Source organism: Macaca mulatta, chromosome 7 (assembly GCF_049350105.2).
Source record: "Macaca mulatta isolate MMU2019108-1 chromosome 7, T2T-MMU8v2.0, whole genome shotgun sequence".
Taxonomy (NCBI): domain Eukaryota; kingdom Metazoa; phylum Chordata; class Mammalia; order Primates; family Cercopithecidae; genus Macaca; species Macaca mulatta.
In genome coordinates this window covers 180006513-180026712 of record NC_133412.1, presented here as the reverse complement: position 1 = coordinate 180026712, position 20200 = coordinate 180006513, and the positions used below count along the sequence as shown (strand labels likewise).

At 40.9% G+C, this 20200-nt stretch overlaps 1 gene segment (V, D, J or C); it reads left to right on the top strand.

Moving 5' to 3' along the window:
- The first annotated feature begins 7759 nt into the window (after nucleotides 1-7759).
- LOC114679728 (immunoglobulin heavy variable 4-59-like) lies at nucleotides 7760-17587 on the top strand. The segment is given in 3 exon segments: nucleotides 7760-7874; nucleotides 7958-8278; nucleotides 17568-17587. Coding segments are annotated over 3 exon segments (387 nt in total).
- Nucleotides 17588-20200: the final 2613 nt, after the last annotated feature.

Genomic DNA, 20200 nt, shown 5'->3' with positions numbered 1-20200 from the left:
AGGAAAAGAAGAAGTCAAATAGTCCCTGTTTGCAGATGACATGACTGTATATTTAGAAAACCCCATCGTCTCAGCCCAAAATCTCCTTAAGCTGATAAGCAACTTCAGTAAAGTCTCAGGATACAAAATCAATGTGCAAAAATCGCAAGCATTCTTATACACCAGTAATAGGCAAACAGAGAGCCAAACCATGAATGAACTTCCATTCACAATTGCTTCAAAGAGAAGAAAATACCTAGGAATCCAACTTACAAGGGATGTAAAGGACCTCCTCGAGGAGAACTAGAAATCACTGCTCAGTGAAATAAAAGAGGACAGAAACAAATGAAAGAACATACCATGCTCATGGATAGGAAGAATCAATATCCTGAAAATGGCCATACTGCCCAAGGTAATTTACAGATTCAATGCCATCCCCATCAAGCTACCAATGACTTTCTTCACAGAATTGGAAAAAACTGCTTTAAAGTTCATATGGAACCAAAAAAGAGCCCGCATTGCCAAGACAATCCTAAGTCAAAAGAACAAAGCTGGAGGCATCATGCTACCAGACTTCAAACTACACTACAAGGCTACAGTAACCAAAACAGCATGGTACTGGTACCAAAACAGAGATATAGACCAATGGAACAGAACAGAACCCTCAGAAATAATACTACACATCTACAACCATCTCATCTTTGACAAACCTGACAAAAACAAGAAATGGGGTAAGGATACTCTATTTAATAAATGGTGCTGGGAAAATTGGCTAGCCATAAGTAGAAAGCTGAAACTGGATCCTTTCCTTACTCCTTATACGAAAATTAATTCAAGATGGATTAGAGACTTAAATGTTAGACCTAAAACCATAAAAACCCTAGAAGAAAACCTAGGCAATACCATACAGGACATAGGCATGGGCAAGGTCTTCATATCTAAAACACCAAAAGCAATGGCAACAAAAGCCAAAATTGACAAATGGGATCTAATTAAACTAAAGAGCTTCTGCACAGCAAAAGAAACTACCATCAGAGTGAACAAGGCAACCTACAGAATGGGAGAAAACTTTTGCAATTTACTCATCTGACCAAGGACTGATATCCAGAACCTACAAAGAAGTCAAACAAATTTACAAGAAAAAAACAAACAAACCCATCAAAAAGTGAGCAAAGGATATGAACAGACACTTCTCAAAAGAAGACATTTATGCAGCCAAAAGACAGATGAAAAAATGGTCCTCATCACTAGGCATCAGAGAAATGCAAATCAAAACCACAAGGAGATACCATCTCACACCAGTTAGAATGGCAATCATTAAAAAGTCTGGAAATAACAGGTGCTGGAGAGGAAGTGGAGAAATAGGAACACTTTTACACTGTTGGTGGGACTGTAAACTAGTTCAACCATTGTGGAAGACAGTGTGGCAATTCCTCAAGGATCTAGAACTAGAAATACCATTTGACCCAGCCATCCCATTCCTGGGTATATTCCCAAAGGATTATAAATCATGCTGCTATAGAGACACATGCACACGTATGTTTATTGTGGCACTATTCACAATAGCAAAGACTTGGAACCAACCCAAATGTCCATCAATGACAGACAAGATTAAGAAAATGTGGCACATATACGCCATGGAATACTATATAGCCATAAAAAAGGATGAGGTCATGTCCTTTGTAGGGACATGGATGCAGCTGGAAACCATCATTCTCAGCAAACTAGTGCAAGAACAGAAAATCATACACTGCATGTTCTCACTCATAGGTGGGAATCGAACAATGAAATCACTCAGACAAAGCAAGGGGAACATCACACACCGGGCCTGTTGTGGGGTGGGTGGAAGGGGGAGAGATAGCATTAGAAAATATACCTAATGTAAATGACGAGTTAATGGGTGCAGCACACCAACATGGCACATGTATATGTATGTAACAAACCTGCACGTTGTGCACATGTACCCTAGAACATAAAGTATTAAAAAAAAAAAAAAAAGATAACCTGAGAGCTCAGGGAAAGTCCCTGTATTACTGTGAGGGACACAGTGAGGAAACATCTCTATGAGAGCAGACCCAAACCTCCCTGCAGGGAACCAGGAGGGGACAGCATGGAAGATGCTGCTCAGCATCACCAGGGGGTGCTCAGGAAACCAAGGAGTGCTCAGGAAACCATGGGGTGCTCAGAACCACCAGGGGTCGCTGAGAACACCAGGGGACACTCAAAACCACCAGGGGACGCTCAGGACACCAGGGGGTGCTTAGAATCACCAGGGGGTGCTCAGGACACCAGGGGGCTCTGAACCACTAGAGAGCACTCAGGACACCAGGGGGAGCTCAGGACACTAGGGGGTCCTCAGAACAGCCAGAGGTCAGTCAGGACACCAGGGGGCGCTCGGGACGGCAGGGGGCACCCAGGACACCAGGGGGCGCTCCAAATCACCAGGGAGCACGCAAGACATCAGAAGACACTCAAAACCACTAGGGGCACTCAGCACACCAGGGGGTGCTCAGGACATTAGGGGGCACTCAGGACACCTGGGGGCTCTCTAAACCACCAGAGAGGGCTCAGGTCACCAGGGCATTCTCAGGACCTCCAGGAGGTGCTCAGGACACCAGGGAGTGCTCGTGCACAAGAGCTACAGGGGGCGATCAGAAAACCAGGGGAATCTCAGAAAACCAGGAGGCGCTCAGGACACCAGGGGACTCAGAACACCAGGGTGTGCTCAGGACAGCAGGGGGCTCTCAGGACACCAGGGGGAGTTTAGGACACCAGGTGCAGCTCAGAACACCAGGGAACACTGAGGGCACGATGGTGGGGGGGAGGGGTGGCCGGAGGCACTGAGGACAACACTGCTCCCTTAGGAGGCAGCTCCACATCAGGTCCCTGGGTTGGGGCAGGGAGGAGGATGAGGGTTCCTTTTGGATCTGGACACTAACCTGTTGGGAGTTTTCCTGCTTCCTTTGTGGATTCAATCATTGGCAGATTGTTCTCAGGTATAAAACTCTGCTTTCTTGTATTATGTAATGTTTTTGGCTTTGGAGGCTGCCAGAATTACATAGTATTGTGAGAGGATTTATTCTTGGTGTATGCACAAGTGAGTGAAAGCTGCGATGTTAGGGGTGGCTTTGAAAGCTATGTTAGGGGTGGCTGAGGACAGTTCACAGGAAATGGTCATTACTACAGAAGGCTACTCATTTCTTTGCACATTTGCATAAACAATTGCAGTTAGTGCACTAAAAACTGCATCCTTTCTTGTCCCTTTTTCTTAAATGTCTCCACTCTAAGGCCAATAATCTAACCAAGCTGTGTTTCAAAGACCACCAATCAAGTGAAGTCTGTTTAATGAAACACTTTGTAAAGAAAATATGCATCTTTTATTAGTCAGCTTTAAAGTTTACATTGCTTTACAAATATTAATTTGGTAAATAGAATCTCATAATTATCTTCAGTAATTTAAAATCTCAAAGCCATGTCATATTAAGTAATCCGAGGTTTCTCACTGTGAATTAAGGTTTCTAAACATTAGAATAGTAAGAGAGTATAATGAAATTTTTGTGAAGTTTATAAAGAAAGATGAGGATATGTTTTTTGCTTTAAAATATTTTGTTTTCCAGTTTACAGGGCATTTCTATTGGTTTTAAATTAACAACCACTGTTTATGTCTTATCCCTTTTTAAAAACAACTGCTGAGTTTTTATTAATATTCCATAGCTGGAGTTTTGAAGTAAAAGCTCTAGTATCTTTGTATTAGTGTGAATGTGTGCTGGTATGTATGTGTTAATATGTATGTATATATATGTTATGCCTTGTGGCTACAAGGTACAACATTGCCTTTTAAATAAGTAACTATTTTTAAATAAAGGAGCCCTAAATACATTTTAAGTACCTGTGACATAAATTAATAGTTAATAAATGAGCTGGCTTTAAAATCATTGTGAAAGCAAAATTAGAGATATTTTCAGAATTATCAGCTTACCTTATTGTTTATATTAACTGATCAAGTGATTTTCTATTTAAAATCACAGCTAGATATTATATGGTGTGCAAATATTTTATAAAGATTATAAAATTATAAACCTAGTTAAAGCCAGAATGATTTTTGTTATTTGGCAAATAATATGTTTAATATTGTTGTTTTAATAAAAAACAGGTAGATAGTTATTAGAAAAACAATCATTTAATTAAACATAAGATTTTTACTTAGGTAAATACAATAAATTCATGGGTTATATCATGGTTAACAAGGAAAAGACTTTAAAGTGTGAGTATTATAGCTTTTGTAAATAATCTAGGTAAACTGCTTAAAAATAAACTAGGTAAATGTAATAAAGTAAACCTTTTGCATAAACTTGTTCTACAATTTAAAAATGTAAAGTTTAATTAAGTAATAAATATTGACTAAATGTTTAAGTCATTACTGTTTTAAAAAATATATACTATGAAAACTTATTTTTTGAAAAAGTTTGTTCTTACAAAAAGAACTTCTTTAATTCAAAGATTTCTTATAAAACATCATAAACATAACCAGTAAATAAGAGATTTAAAGAAAGTTACAGAAATAGAGAAGTATTTCCGATAAGGAAAGTTAAAAAAATTGTATCAGAAAGAATCTTGTATGATAACATTTATCCTGAAATAAAAATGACTTTATTTAAGGAAGAGTAATGTTTAGAATAAAACAATATGTTCAAGTATGCCACACACCATTTGTGGCATACTTGAATTGTTCAAGTATGCCACAATGTTCCATTGTACAATGTATGTACAATGTATGTACAACGCCACAACAATACTCCTCGAGAAGAACAACTCCAAGACACATAATTGTCAGATTCACCAAAGTTGAAATGAAGGAAAAAATGTTAAGGGCAGCCAGAGAGAAAGGTCGGGTTACACATCAAGGGAAGCCCATCAGACTATCAGCAGATCTTTCGGCAGAAACTCTCCAAGCCAGAACAGATTGGGTGCCAATATTCAACATTCTTAAAGAAAAGGATTTTCAACCCAGAATTTCATATCCAACCAAACTAAGTTTCATAAGTGAAGGAGAAATAAAATTCTTTACAGACAAGCAGATGCTTAGAGATTTTGTCACCATCAGGCCTGCCCTACAAGAGATCCTAAAGGAAGTACTAAACATGGAAAGGAACAACAGGTACCAGCCATTGCAAAAACATGTCAAAATGTAAAGTCAATTTCCGCTTTTATATTAGCCATGAATGTGGGATAGATGGGTACTCCTAAGAAATCCATAACTTGCCCATTTTGATGGGTTTTCCAGAAGATGTGAGAAGCCACTTTGTTTGCAAAGCATCCCAGAGCCATGCTCTGCTCCACACACATGAGTGCCCATTTCCTGGTCTTTGGTTAACTGTAAAAGGCTCATCAGTGCACCTGGGCTAATTTCACATCAGGTAGAGGAATGTGTTCTAAAGGAAAGCTAAAGTTGCAATAGCAAGTCCTGCTCAGTAAACTTCAGTTTCATTGTTTTTGTGTGACCCATCAGGTAATTACATTACATCAAGGTTCTCAATGGGAGCTTCTAATAAGTGTAAGGATGTACAGAAGTTCCCTAATTAAAATAATACAATTGTGAACACAACCTCAGTATTCAACCATGTCTCCACCCTTCACACCCTTCACCACAAAGGAATTTTCATCTCTTCTGGAAGTTGTGTTCATTTTGAAATTAGTGATTGTTTTTCATTTTAATATCTCAAGATCATCGTATGTGACTATTTTATTAGAAAGTGAGTATGGGAACTTGAACTAAACAACTGAAAACAAATTCACAACTAATTAAGCAAGATGACAGAATGTGATTGGCTCTGGGCTTTGATAATTCAGCAGTTTATATTCAGACTTTAAACTTACGCATCTTCCTGTTACCTTCATGATACAGTCAATTCCCATTATGAAAGAAATGGTGACTGCATTCCCAAGGGTTATGGACAGTTACAAAAATAGACTGCGTAAGGTGAGGAGTTGATTGTTTAAATTCCCGTTTGAAGAAGTAGAATCAACTACTTTTCTGAATGGCTCACAATGACTCCAGCTCCCTCACAGAGCTCAGACAGAAACCTCACTTGAGGGTAGGAGCTGGGTGCAGGGAGCACTCAGTACTCATAAAAGTGAAAATGAGCTGTGAAATGGAACTTCCCTGTCACCTCAACATGGAATTTATTGTTTCATTTCATTAGCAATCTACATAATGGTTCATTTGTTTTGGTCTGTTCATTACTTGTATTTTTCAACGGAATCTCACTTGAATCTTTACTCTTTTACATTTTGTCTCCAGGACAATGTTGGGAAGTGTTACGTCCAGCATCATAACATGATCTAGTGACCTGACACATTTGTGGCAAAGAATACCTACAAGTTCAGAAGCTCTTTGGTTTTCTTTCCATGAAATAGAATTGTTTCTTCTTTTCTGTATATGAGGGTATCCTAGCAATCCTGTACACACCCACATAGACGTCTACAAGCCTATGAATTATTCTCTGTAAATAAAAATTTATCTCAATTTCCCTCAGTGTTCATGATTCTCCTGAAGGTGAGGAACGTCTTTCTGGATCTGTTTAAACAAAATGTCCAGAGACCACCTGGTAGGTAAGGGGCTCACCTGGCTCTGGATGTTGGCTCTGTGTCTTTTCCTCTGTTGTCCCACAGGTCAGCTCACTTGTTCAGTCCTAACAAGAGAGCCCAGGTTTGTCCTGATGTTGAAACACACCCAACTTCTCATGACTCTCCTGTTACCCACATCCATGGAGATAGATTATTTATTATATAATTCACCAAACTAATGTCAAATGCCCAAGTTGCAATACCGCAAACTCTAATGTATGTTCATGCAATTCAATGAAGCAGAAAGTCTTTCAGACACAGGTGTACCTGACATGATAAATATGTGGGTGAGGACTCTGGGCTTGAGTGTCATTGTCCAGCCATGTTTCAGAAGTGTGACCTGTCAGGGAAGAACCAGAGTTCCTTGTGCTCTCAGAGGGGAGAGCTCACAGATGTCCTCTCTTGTTCCCAGGAAAGGCGATTGCACTAATCTTGATGATGAGACTACGCTCCTGTGCTGACCTATTATAGTTTTTGACCAATTGTCACTGTGATCCCCAATCTACATCTATTCACACAGAAGTGTATAAAGGTCAGGCCACATTCTCAGCATCATACATTGACATGGTTGGAGATACGTCCCACTACTTTCTCCTGAGATTGCAGACAGAATCCCAAACTTCAAACGTTCACAAAATGTAAGGTCTCCGATTTTGTTTTTCTTTTTTATGACGCACTCTCTGGGACAGATATATTCCCTCTAACCATGATGGATATTCTGAATTACAATAAACATTGCATGGATGTAGGTTTATATAAATTCACTATGACAAATATATTTTTCTGCTGCCCTAATGTTTTGAATGGAGATTTGACAATTTAGATAACCTGGATGTTTGGTTGGTTTCACATAAATCTTCACGGGTGGAACAGCATTGAACCTATTCCAAAATCTGTCCTCTATCCATGATCACACTCATCTCCCAGACCAGCTCCTTCAGCACATCTCCCTACCTGGAAGAAGAGGACTCTGGGCTTGGTGAGGGGAGGCCCCAGGAAGAGAACTGAGTTCTTAGAGGGCACAGCCAACATCCTCCTCTCAGGGTGAGCCCCAAAGACTGGGACCTCCCTCATCCCTTTTCACCTCTCCATACAAAGGCACCACCCACATGCAAATCTTCACTTAGGCACCCACAGGAAACCACCACACATTTCCTTAAATTCAGGGTCCAGCTCACATGGGAAATGTTCTCTGAGAGTCACGGACCTCCTGTGCAAGAACATGAAGCACCTGTGGTTCTTCCTCCTCCTGGTGGCAGCTCCCAGATGTGAGTGTCTCGGGGATGCAGTTATGACGATATGGGAGGCTGTTTCTGATCCCAGGGCTCACTGTGGGTCTCTCTGTTCACAGGGGTCCTGTCCCAGGTGCAGCTGCAGGAGTCGGGCCCAGGACTGGTGAAGCCTTCAGAGACCCTGTCCCTCACCTGCGCTGTCTCTGGTGCCTCCATCAGTAGTTACTGGTGGAACTGGATCCGCCAGCCCCCAGGGAAGGGACTGGAGTGGATTGGGGAGATCAATGGTAATAGTGGGAGCACCAACTACAACCCCTCCCTCAAGAGTCGAGTCACCATTTCAAAAGACGCGTCCAAGAACCAGTTCTCCCTGAAGCTGAGCTCTGTGACCGCCGCGGACACGGCCGTGTATTACTGTGCGAGAGACACAGTCAGGGGAGGTGAGTGTGAGCCCAGACACAAACCTCCCTGCAGGGAGGCGGAGGGGGCGGGCGCAGGTGCCGCTCAGGACCAGCAGGGGGCGCGCGGGGCCCACAGAGCAGGAGGCCGGGTCAGGAGCAGGTGCAGGGAGGGCGGGGCTTCCTCATCTGCTCAGTGCTCTCCCTCCTCACCAGCACCTCAGCTGTCCCCAGGGCTCCTCTTTCTTTGATATCTGTGGTTCTGCTTCCTCACATTCTTCTGCCAGAAAAGAAAGGAGGAAGGCACGTTTTCCTCTTACAATTGAGGTTTCACCGATTACTAGGAACTTTCCTACAAGTTCCTGCATGGCCCATTAGTCCTTAGTGATTAAAAATATATATATTCTAATGCTTCTCACCATCTCTTGGTTTGTGTCATCAATTGAATTGTGCCCTCTTTGGAATTCATATGCTGAAACCTTAAATTCAATGGATCTATATTGGAATTTTAATGATACAATTAAGGTTAAATGTGGTCAGAAGTGTGAGAACCTAATGCAATAGACGTGCTGTCTTTATAAGAAGAGGAAGAGACACCAGAGACCTCTCACTTTTCACGTGCACACAGAGAAGAGGCCATGTGGGGACGCAGTGTATTAGAAGGTGCCCCAGTGCATGCCAGGAAGAAGCCGCACCAAGAACCAACCCTGCCAACACCTTGATCTTCAATATTCAGACTTCAGAATGGTAAGAAAATCAATATTTGTTGTTTAAGCCACCCACTCCGTGTTGTCTTCTTAGGAAGACCCAGACAGACTAATAACACATAACTCATAACACTGTTAGCGCTGTCCCCTGGATGGAGAATCAGCCCCTGGGCACATCTCTCAGATTTCTATATAAAGTAGGCAAAAAATAGTAGCTGTGGTATGAAAACTTGTCATGTCCCTGTTGACCAATTTCTGGGCAATGTGTTTTAATGAAGCCCCTAGGGTTTTGTCACAAAAGTTGTCTTTTATCTTTTCTGATGACTTAATTAATGGACAATGGGTACCAGCTGGATGGAAACTGACCACTGACCATCTTCTGCTCTCTCCTTAGTATACCACAGAAAACCACACCAACATCACTCTATGTCTTCAACTTTCTAAATTTGCACTGAATCTATTGCTAAATGAGGAGTTACATGAGGTCTGAGTTTTGTTCCCTTCTTCCCAGTCTTCCTCAATTACCAACGGAAGAAGAGACTTTCAGTGAAAATGGGCTGTAGGCCGGGCGCGGTGGCTCAAGCCTGTTATCCCAGCACTTTGGGAGGCCGAGATGGGCGGATCACAAGGTCAGGAGATCAAGACCATCCTGGCTAACACGATGAAACTCCGTCTCTACTAAAAAATACAAAAATCTAGCCGGGCGAGGTGGCGGGCGCCTGTAGTCCCAGCTACTCGGGAGGCTGAGGCAGGAGAATGGCGTAAACCCGGGAGGCGGAGCTTGCAGTGAGCTGAGATCCGGCCACTGCACTCCAGCCTGGGCGACAGAGGGAGACTCCGCCTCAAAAAAAAAAAAAAAAGAAAATTGGCTGTCAATGCTCCCAATACACATCACTTTTTTAGGTCCAGGAACTTTATTTGGGGGATAGTGGAATACACTTTTAAATAGAAAGCCCTAAAGTACATACAACAGCTGAAGGAATGGCCACTGTGCACCTGAAGGCTGATGATGCAGATGGTAGGGTACCTTTCTCCAAGATGGTCTTGGGTGTGTGATGGTTGGATGCATCATGCATATGGAATTAAGGACTGGACTGAAGTAGAAACAAGGGCCATATCCCATTGGAAAACAAGAAAAGAACAGATGGGCATCCGTGAAGACAGGTAATTAAATTTGTTGAGTTTAAGATGAAATTTTTTCCAAAGTTTATAATGTTCTTAGCTAAATATGAATCTTTTCAACAAACTGAGAATTAAAAGGAGAATGGAGTTAGAAGATGAGAGAGAAAAAAAGTCCTGAGAGAGCAGAAAGAAAATTCACACAAAACTGTCACATGGCAGAGGCCAGAATGGAGCTGATGCAGCTATGTCATTATTCTGCAGACCTAGTTGAGACCCTGTGGTGTTTAAGGCAGGCCCAGTGTTGAAGAACTCCTTTAGTTTTTGCTTCTCTGGGAAAGGTCTTACCTATCCTTTATTTTACAAAATGATTTACATGGTAAAGTTTCTTGGTTGGCAGAGTTTTGTTTGTTTTTCATTCTTTTTCCCCCAGCAATTTGAATACAGTCATGGGCCACCTAAGAATGATTCAGTCAGCAATAGACCACATATATATTTGTGGCCACATAACATTGTAATACCATATTTTCACTAAGGATGTTCCATATTTAGATGTGTTTAGATAGAGAGATACTTACCACAGCGTTTCAGTTCCCTGCAGTGTTTGGTGCAGTAACAGTCTGTACAGGTTACTTGTCTGGAAACATTGTGCTATTCCACATAGTCTATGTGTAGTAGGATATTCCTTGTAGGTCTGTGTAAGTTCTCCCTATGATGCTTGCACAATGATGACATTGACTAGAAATACATTTCTCAGAAATAATCTCTATCAATAAACCATACATTATCAAATATAATTCCTGTCCATTCGGAACTGAAAATCTTCTGCTGAGAAATCTGCTAAATCTGCTCTTTTACTTTCTGTTTTCAAAAACCTTTCCTTTAATAATGTGGTTTCAAACTATCTTTGATTTTACTCATTTGGTTTACCTTATTTAAAATATATAGAGCTTCGGAAGTGGACGAATATTTGCTTCTCCAGATTTAGAAAGTTGCTATGCTATTACTTCTTTAAAAACCTTTCTGCCTCTCTTGCTCTGTCTCTCTTTCTCTGTCTCTCTCTCTCTGTCTCTCACCCTCTTTCTTCACTACCCCTTTTGTCTTATCTTTGCATAAGTCCTCAATGCATAAAATTTCATTTTCACTGTGCTTCCTGACTCATAAGGCTTTAACTCTTTTTTATTTCTTTCATTTAAGTTTTTCTTCTCTGTCTCTACTATTTCAAATGATCTTTCTTTGAGTTTACTGTTTCTTTTTTCACTTGATCTAGTCTGGTCTAAAATCCTCTTAAACATTTCGTCTGACTTATTGTATTCTTGAGCATCAATATTTTTGTTTAGTCATTTTTAAAGTTTTATCTCTATTAAAATTCTCACATTGTTCTTGCCTGATGCCACTAGCTCATTGAACATGTTTCTAACATTTATTTTAAATTTTCTTCCAGGTAATCCATATGCTTCCTTTTCGTTGATGTCAGTTTCCGGATCTTTATGTTGTTCTTCTGTTTGGACCATGTTCCCCTCCTCCTTCATTTTCCTTGACTGTCTTTGTTGCTACCTGTTCATTATAACAAAAGTCACATACGCTCTTCAAAGACGAGGCTTATAGAGATCATCCTCATCAATCAGTCCAGGCAGTAATTTGGGTCTCTCAAAACTTCGTAGTATTCAAACTTCTGTCTCTGTTCTTAATGGTCCCTGGGTTTTAGAGGATGATAGATTCTGCCAGAAATCACAGGTAGGGGAGGTAGAAACTACTTACTCAAGCAGCCCCTTGAAAATTTGGACCACTGGACAAAGTTTTGTTCTTGATGTATGATTCATCAAGATAATGTTAATTCAAACTTCTCTCAACCAGTCACCTAACATTGAAATTTTATCATTTGTTATTTGAATCTGGGGTTTATTCTTTGAGTATTTAGGTAAAATTAAAAACTAGTTTAAATCTGCCTATTTGGCAAACTGATCTGTTGCTGAATTTCCATTTTCTGCATTATCTCTTGCATTTAAATCTAAATCTGTATTAAACATGCATCTAGAATGTGAAAAAGTGTCTTAAAGTTCTTTAATTTATTTAATTTAATGGGGTTTCCAGAAGATTTGAAAATCTCCGTTGTTTATAAAACACTTGACTATCGGTCAATACTTTTCTCTTTAATTTTTCTCTCTCCTCTTCCATTATGTATAATAAGCAAGGATAAATGAAGACACACCATCGACAGTTTGCTTAGACATCCCACCACCTAAAATTCTAACTGTCACTTACTAATTCGAACTTCATCCAATGTAACATAACTAAGATATAAATCTATAACAAGGTACCCATTGTTTCCAGTTCTAATACCACGTTTGTGACAGAAACAAAGCAGGTGTGCTCTCTGCGAGGTGGTCATCTGAGGTCTGAGACGAGGGGTCACACAGGTATTTTTATGATATTTAAGGGATCGGGTAACAACAGTGATAACAATTCTGATCATCATCGGCTCTTACTGGAAAGTTTACAGGTAAAGTTACTGCTGTTATTTGATTTTAACACCTAATTAGAATGAAGCTCAGAGGAAGAGGTCACATCCTAGGTCACACAGTGAGGAGGAATGGAGCTGTGCTCTGCTCTCTACACTACGCAGAATATCCCAGGCATGAGCCCAGGTTCCACTGACATAAGGCATCTGGAGGGCAGTTCTCGGGGGATGATCTTAGCGCACCTGCTTCCTGGTGTAGGGTGCTTCCTTCTCTCAGTTGTGCACTTGCTCCTTCTGCCAGCTCTGAAGTGCATTGCCTTGAATTATTCATATTCTCTCCCTTACTATGGCAAAAAGCATATTTATTAAATTTTCAATTCATTCTCTCTAAAGCACACTGCTTTAGCAGAAAGGAATAAATCATATTCCTTCATCTCCCTCACAGCCCAAGATTCCTGAAGACAGAGCCGACGTGATGTACTCATAGGTGGATCTCTGCTCCACCTATGAGGAGGTAGCCTTGGTCTTCAAGTTTCAGCAATTCTGGGAAGCCAAGGACAACTCCGTCCCCTCCTCCCTGCTCTGCAGCTCACCTGAGAACAGCTTTCTCATTGGAGTATCATCTGTTTAAGGAATACAAGTCACTGCTTTAGGATTTGGGGCCTGAGTGCACCTACTGGATCCAGCCCAGGACTGGAGGTACTTTCCAGAACACAACTTCACCTGAGACATGTCCAGTCACACTGTTTTACTTGCACAATTTCAGCTTCCTCAGAAGAAAATTAAAATTGCTGAGACTTTTTCATAAACCTTGTTCCATGTCCTTTTTCTGTTTCCTTGCCTGTTCATGTATGTCACACCAGGTACCACTTATATGTAATGAGATCAGAATTCTGCCTCCAATAACACATCTGAGGTGACACTTGATTGTACTTTTGGTTTAGGCTCCAAAATGTAGATTATAAAATTCATCAACCTCATTTTTATGTCAAAAGAAATCTGCATAATCTGAATGTCAACACTTTTTGGAATCTACTAAATAACTGAAGTAGCAAGAAATCATTTGAAATGCCTGTGGTGTATTTAGGTGTCCTATTAATAATCATTTTAAAAACTAGCTAAAATGTTTTTAGACTTTTATTTTTGGTTCAGGGGTACATGTGCAGGGTTTGTTATATAGGTAAATTGTGAGTTATGTAGGTTTGATATACAGATTGTTTTGCCACTAAGGTAATAAGTATAGTGCCTAATGGGTAGTTTTTCAGTTCTCACCCTTCTCCCATCCTCCACACTTGTGTAGATCCCAATGTGTGTTGTTTTCTTCTTTATGGCAATATGATTAGCTCGCACATGTAAGTGAGAACAGGTGGTATATAGTTTTCTGTTACTCTGTTAATTTGCTTAGGATAATGACCTCCAGATCCAACTACGTTGCTGCAAAGAACATGTTCTTATTCTTGTTATGACTGTGTTGTATTTCACACTCAAACATACAGAAATCAATGTGTTGGGAAAAAGCCAAGTGTTGGGAAAGAAGCTGAGGCAGAGCTTGCATATCTGACATAATAACCAGGGCTCAGGGCACAAAACCCCTCGTGGCCTTTGGAATGTGTCTAGACTTGCTGGCTCCTTGCTTCCAGCCCTCCCAGGCTCCTAGATGAATTGTATTCCCATTATCTCAAGTAGCAGAACATGTTCCATATAAATGTTAAACCATCACAGCTGTAGATTGTGTGCTTGCCCTTTCGACCCCTACATTCTCACCACCTGTTTCTTTGTTTGATCACCAATAAATAGTCTGGGCTTCCAGAGCTGGGGGCCTTCACAGGCTCCACACTGGTGATGGTCCCCTGGTCACACTTTCTCTCTCAAACTGTCTTTTTCTCATTCCTTTGACTCTGCTGGACTTTGTCGTCCCAATGACCTGGTGTTTTGCTTGATCACCCCAACATTTCTGGCACCCAATATGGGGCGACAAAGACCCCGGTGAAGGAATGGCAGAGCATGTAAAAGTGGAGGCTGCATCATCAAAGGACACCTGATCATGATTATAAACCATCTCGGAGGGAAAGCTGAGAGCTCAGCAGAACCAGGGTAACAATGGGACAAAGTGAAAGCAAACACTCTGCTTATTTAAATTTCTTAAGGCATTTATTATGAAGAAGGGAAGTGAAAGTTAGTACTCAGAATATCTTATCACTCTTTAGTATAGGAAAGCAGTTTTTGCCCATGATTCCCAGAACAAGGGACTATGGAATTGGATGAATGGGAGAGAATTGGCACATATTTTTTAAAAAGCATATAAAGATGGAGCAAAATTCCGGTCTCAGTTTGGTCAATGTGGGCACTAATAAAGACAGCTTATGAGCCATTTCAAACAGATGATCAGGCAGATTCAGAAGAGAACGAGGAGGACAAGTGAAAAAAAACCCCACAGATTCTGAATGTGAAGAATAGAAACCAGAGGAAAATAAAGGAAAACTAAGAAAGTATGTTTTAGTAGCCCATCAGCTCCAACTGCTGAATTAAGTGAATGGCCACCTCCTCTCTCTCCCCTTAATGGGCGAGAAAATGTATTAGCTACAAAACTTACTGCTCCTGTAGTTACAACATTAAAACCTGGAGCCATTGGTGGTGCTGTACATAATTCCATTCAAAAGGCTAGAGCGGACAGACACCTTGAAGCACGGCAATTCCAGTTTCTCTAATTGAACCACCTTTCCATTTAAACTGTTAAAGGTATTCACGCAGGCCATTAGTCAATATGGGCCAACTCTCCTTTTGTGCAAAGTTTGTTAAAAAATGTGGCTCTTGATAATAGGTTAACATCATATGATTGGGATACTTTGATAAAATCTGTTGTCACTCCATCTCAGTACTTGCAGTTTAAAACCTGGTGGTCTGATGAAACTCAAACTCGGGCAAGGGAAAATACACAAACACAGCCACCTGTGCCAGTTTCCTTTGAACAGCCAATGGGAGTCGGCCCTAATTGGGGTGGATTAGAAAATCAAGCAGTCATGTAGGATGTTGCCATTGTTCAGCTGCACTCTGTGTGCTTACGGGCATCGGAAAGGATAAATGTTACAGGGGAATAATATCCTTTCAGTTCTGTCCGACAAGGACCTAAAGAACCATATATTGATTTTTATTGCTCGGCTCCAAGAGGCTGTAAATAAAGCCATAACTGATAAAACAGCTGAAGATGTTGTAATACAGCTTTTTGCATATGATAATGTTAATGCAGAGTGTCAAACTGCTATTAGACACCTGAGAGGGAAGCCTCACTTAGCTGAATATATTAAGGCTTGCAATGGCATTGGAGGTGACTTACATAAGGCTACTCTTTTACCTCAGGCTATGGCTGGATTAAGAGTTGGAAAAATTATGCCCCATTTCTCAGGCTCTTGCTTTACTTGTGGGCAATTTGGACACAAAGAAAGGAATGTAGAGAAGGAAGTCAAAAGGCAAGAACTACTACCACTAAACAACAGAAAAGCCCCAGTGTGTGCCCCTGTTGTGAAAAAGGCCATCACTGGGCAAGTCAGTGTCATTCTAAATTTAGCAAAGATGGACAACCTCTTTTGGGAAATGAGATAGAGAAACTAGAAAGCATCTGTAAATTGAACACCATCAGCAATAAAAAAATAACAAGTGACAGATACATAAACCATTACTGGTGAACTCCAGACATGATGCTAAGTAAGAGAAGTCAGTTTCAAAGATCAAGGGACACAGCTGTAAGCACCACGGTCATCCTCAGGTGTCAGTGGTTTGTGCTGGACTTGCTCTGTCTCTTTCCTGACCAGGCCCAGATGTTGAGCTCCGCCACTTGCAGATGGAAAATCCCACTATTTTCAATCATCCACTGAGGTTTGAAGTGCTTCACACAGAGTGGAACAAACATGGGCTCCTTTGAACAGTGTCTGGCATTTGTTCCAACCACAAGAGAATGTCCCCCTGCTCTCTCCCTCCTCGTTTCTCTCCTGCAAGCCAGCAGCCCTGCAGTTTAGGCTGCATCTCCCATACATCCACCCATCTCGTTCCAAGGGCCTTCCACTACACCCTCCACTGTTTTTGAGAGCACTGGCAGGCTTTGGACTTTTCCACAGTCTATTGTTACTGAAGTTAGGATGTTTAGGACCAAATTAAGGATGATATTTTATGACTGAATTCCAGCACTCCCTCTCCCCTGGGAGAGAGCGCATAACCACGATTCTGCAGGTGGAGACAAAGTTGAGATTTTTTCTTCCTTAGCATAGGAAATGAGCTCTAAGTGGAGGGTTGGGCAGAAGCTTCCCAACTTCCCAACAGTTTGGTTATGGTGGAACGGAACCTCTGCCGAAGGACAGAGCTAGAAATCAGGGACCCAATGTTTCCAGTGGCACTGGACCCAGGGCAGAGCCTCCATCCATGAATGGGGCTCCATGGAAGAAGTGAGTCTCTGGCTCTCAGTAGCTCTTGTCCAGAACTGAGCCTCAGCATCACGTGCTGTGGGCAGGGTCAGAGGGCCAATGTACTGGCCCCTGGGGAAGAGTTTCCTCTGGTGGGAGCTGGTAGAAGGTGTCCTGTCTTCTTGGCTGCATCTTCTGTAGTGGAGGTTACAATACATCATGCTAAGCTTGGATGTGGAAGGAAGTAAGAGCGTCTTAGATAAAATATGATGACTGGCCTTACTGAGTTTTCTAGATTTTCCTGAATAAATGTTTCTTCACTTGCTGTATGCTGTCAGAGCCTTTCCAAACCCTGTAATTTTCCAAAAGAATTTTCACTGGTCTCCTGGGGGCATGGATTCATTGAGCCCCTCATTGCTGTCAAAGAGAAATAAAACTTTTTTCACTTTTTAGAGAACATCCATGGGCTATAAGATAATGGGTTGGCTTTTCTTCCAACACTTTACAGATACCATCACTTTTCCTCTTGCTTGTAAGGTTTTAACCAGAAGAATGCTGTCATCATCTTTTCTGTTCTTTTGGAAGGAATCCCTCCTTTACTCTCCTCCACTTGCCTGCATGTATTTCTATTTGTCTTTGATTTTCAGCAGTTTTAATAAGATTTACCTAAATGTGTGTGTGTTTCAAGGGGTGTTATCATGCTGTTCTGTGTTCTCTGAGATGCATGGATTCACGGTTTACTCTGTCTCCATTTTTGTGAAAACAATTAGAAAAAAGCCTGTATGAGCCCAGAAATGAGCCTCCCTGATGTGAGTGGAGAACCACGTGGGGGCGCTCAGAACCCACTGAGCACAAGAGCCAGCCTCAGGGCAGGTGCAGATGGGGGTTAAGGTCTGGTTTCCTGTCAGCACTGTGGCTTCCTCTCCATAAAACAGATTCCTCTGGGGCACTTCTCTGAATTCTTTATCCTGCTCTTCCTATGAAGTCTCTGAAGAAGAAGCATTTGTCATAACAAGAGAAAACCTTTCTCACATGCACCAAAGGCAGAGTCACGTACAGTCATTTACTCCTGTTTCTCCACATCAATAAACTATCAGTGCTTCTGAAGTTAATCAGTTAAATCTATAAAGATGCTGTGTTTAACTCAGCATTGCAGCCCAGCTCAACAGAACTCCAAGGGCCAGTCAGCCAGCAGCAGGCAGGATAACATGCACGCTGGGCATTGGGGCAGAGGGGGTTAGCATCCAGTGCAAGAGAAGAAAGGCCGCGTGGTGGTCACTGTCAGGACTCCAAGCCCACAGTTCCAATTGTAGGTGATCCCTGGCAAAGCAAGAGAGACCCCACCAATGTTTAGTGTGGATGTCGAGTCTGATGCTTCCACACTCACACCCCAGGTGAATATAAAAAGTTTTATTAACTCTATTTTTGGGGTGTCTGCTGAGAGCAGCACAGGCTTCTCAAGAAATTACAAACTGGAATTTCCTCATTAGAGCAGGAAAGGAGGCTGGCTCAGGGCTTTCTAATGATTTGGTGGTGGGGTCAGGGGGCGTGTTTCTACTCAGAAGGGGCTTGCATGATTTAAACCTCACACTGGCGTCAGATAAGGGAGCTTCCGTGATTTCTTAACTAGATTTACCACATGCAGAGAACAAGGAGGAAGAATAAACCTGAATTCATTAGCATTGAGTCACAAAGCCTCTTGTCGCTGATGGGACAGCTGCCCTCCTCTACCACACAACAGCTTCTCCAAAGTGTGTTTACCCTGAGAATTGAGATTGCCTTTCTCTTCTAAGTGAAAAAAAGTAGAACACTCCAAATAAAGAAGTTGTAATGCTGTATGTGTAAGACATTCTAATATGGGTTAATTATAACTTGGAATATGCATCCACTTCTCTTTGTATTTGTGTAAATTCATGGGAGAAAGTGCAATTTTGTTACATGGATATATTGTTTAGTGATGAAGTCAGGGCTTTAAGGGGAGTCATCATCTGGATAGTGTATGTTGTACTCATTAAGTGTTTTCTCATCCCACACACCGCTCCCACCCTCCAGACCACCAAGTCTCCAATATTTATTATTCCACACTCTATATTCATGCATACATATTATTTAGTTCTTATTTACGTAAGTGAGAACATGTGGTATTCAACTTTTCTGAGTTATTTGACTTAAGACGGTGGTCTAAAGTTTCATCCAAGCTACTGTAAAATACATAATTTCATTTTTTATTGAGTAGTAATTAAATGTGTGTACATATATATTCACAAATATATATAGTGTATTTGCGAGGGTGTGTAAGTTTATATATATATCTACATATACATATACAACATGTTTTCTGTATCTAATCATAATAAATAGACACTAAGTTTGGTACCATATATGTGCTACTGTGAATAACGCAACAGGAAACATAAATGCAGGCATCTGTCTAATATAAAATTTATTTTCCTTTGAGCCGATACCAAGTAGTGGGGTTGTGGAATCAAATATTAGTTCGATTATTAGTTCCTTGAGAAGTTTCCATACTGTTTTCCATATAGCTTGTACTAATTTACATTGTCTCCAACAGCGTATATGCACTACTGTTTCTCTGTATCCTCACCAACATCTGTTTATGTTCAGTTTAGTTTTTATTTTTAACTTTTTAATAATAGCTAGTCTGACTGGTTTAATATGGTTTCTCATTGTGACTTTAAATTGCATTTCTGTGATGATTAATGCCATTGATTGTTTTTTCATATGCTGGTTGATGATTTTTATGTCCTGTTTTGAAAAATAAATGTCTGTTATTTGCTCTTTTAAATGAGGTTATTTGTGTTTTCTTGTGTTGTATTTGTTTCTTGCACATTCCAAATATTAGTTCTTTGTCAGACGTAGTGTTTAGAAATTTTTTCATCATTCGGTAGGTTTTCTGTTAACTTTATTGATTTTTTTATTTTTGCTGAGCACATGCTTTGCTTATTTGTATTAAGTCTAAACTGTCTATTTTGGTTTAGTACTATTTACTTTTAAGGTTGTAGTCATGAATTCTTTGCCTAGGACAATGTCCAGGAATACATTTCCTGGGATTTCATCTACAACCGTCGACTCTCAGGTGTCCCAGTTAAGTATTTTATAGGTTTTGGCTTAACTTCTGTACATAGTGAGAGATATGGGTCCAGTTTTATTCTTCTGCAAATAGCCTTTCAGTTTTTCCTGCACAATTTATTGAACAAGGTGACCTTTTCCCAGGATATGCTTTTTGTCTACTTGGTCACAGTCAGTTGGCTGCAGGCTTGTG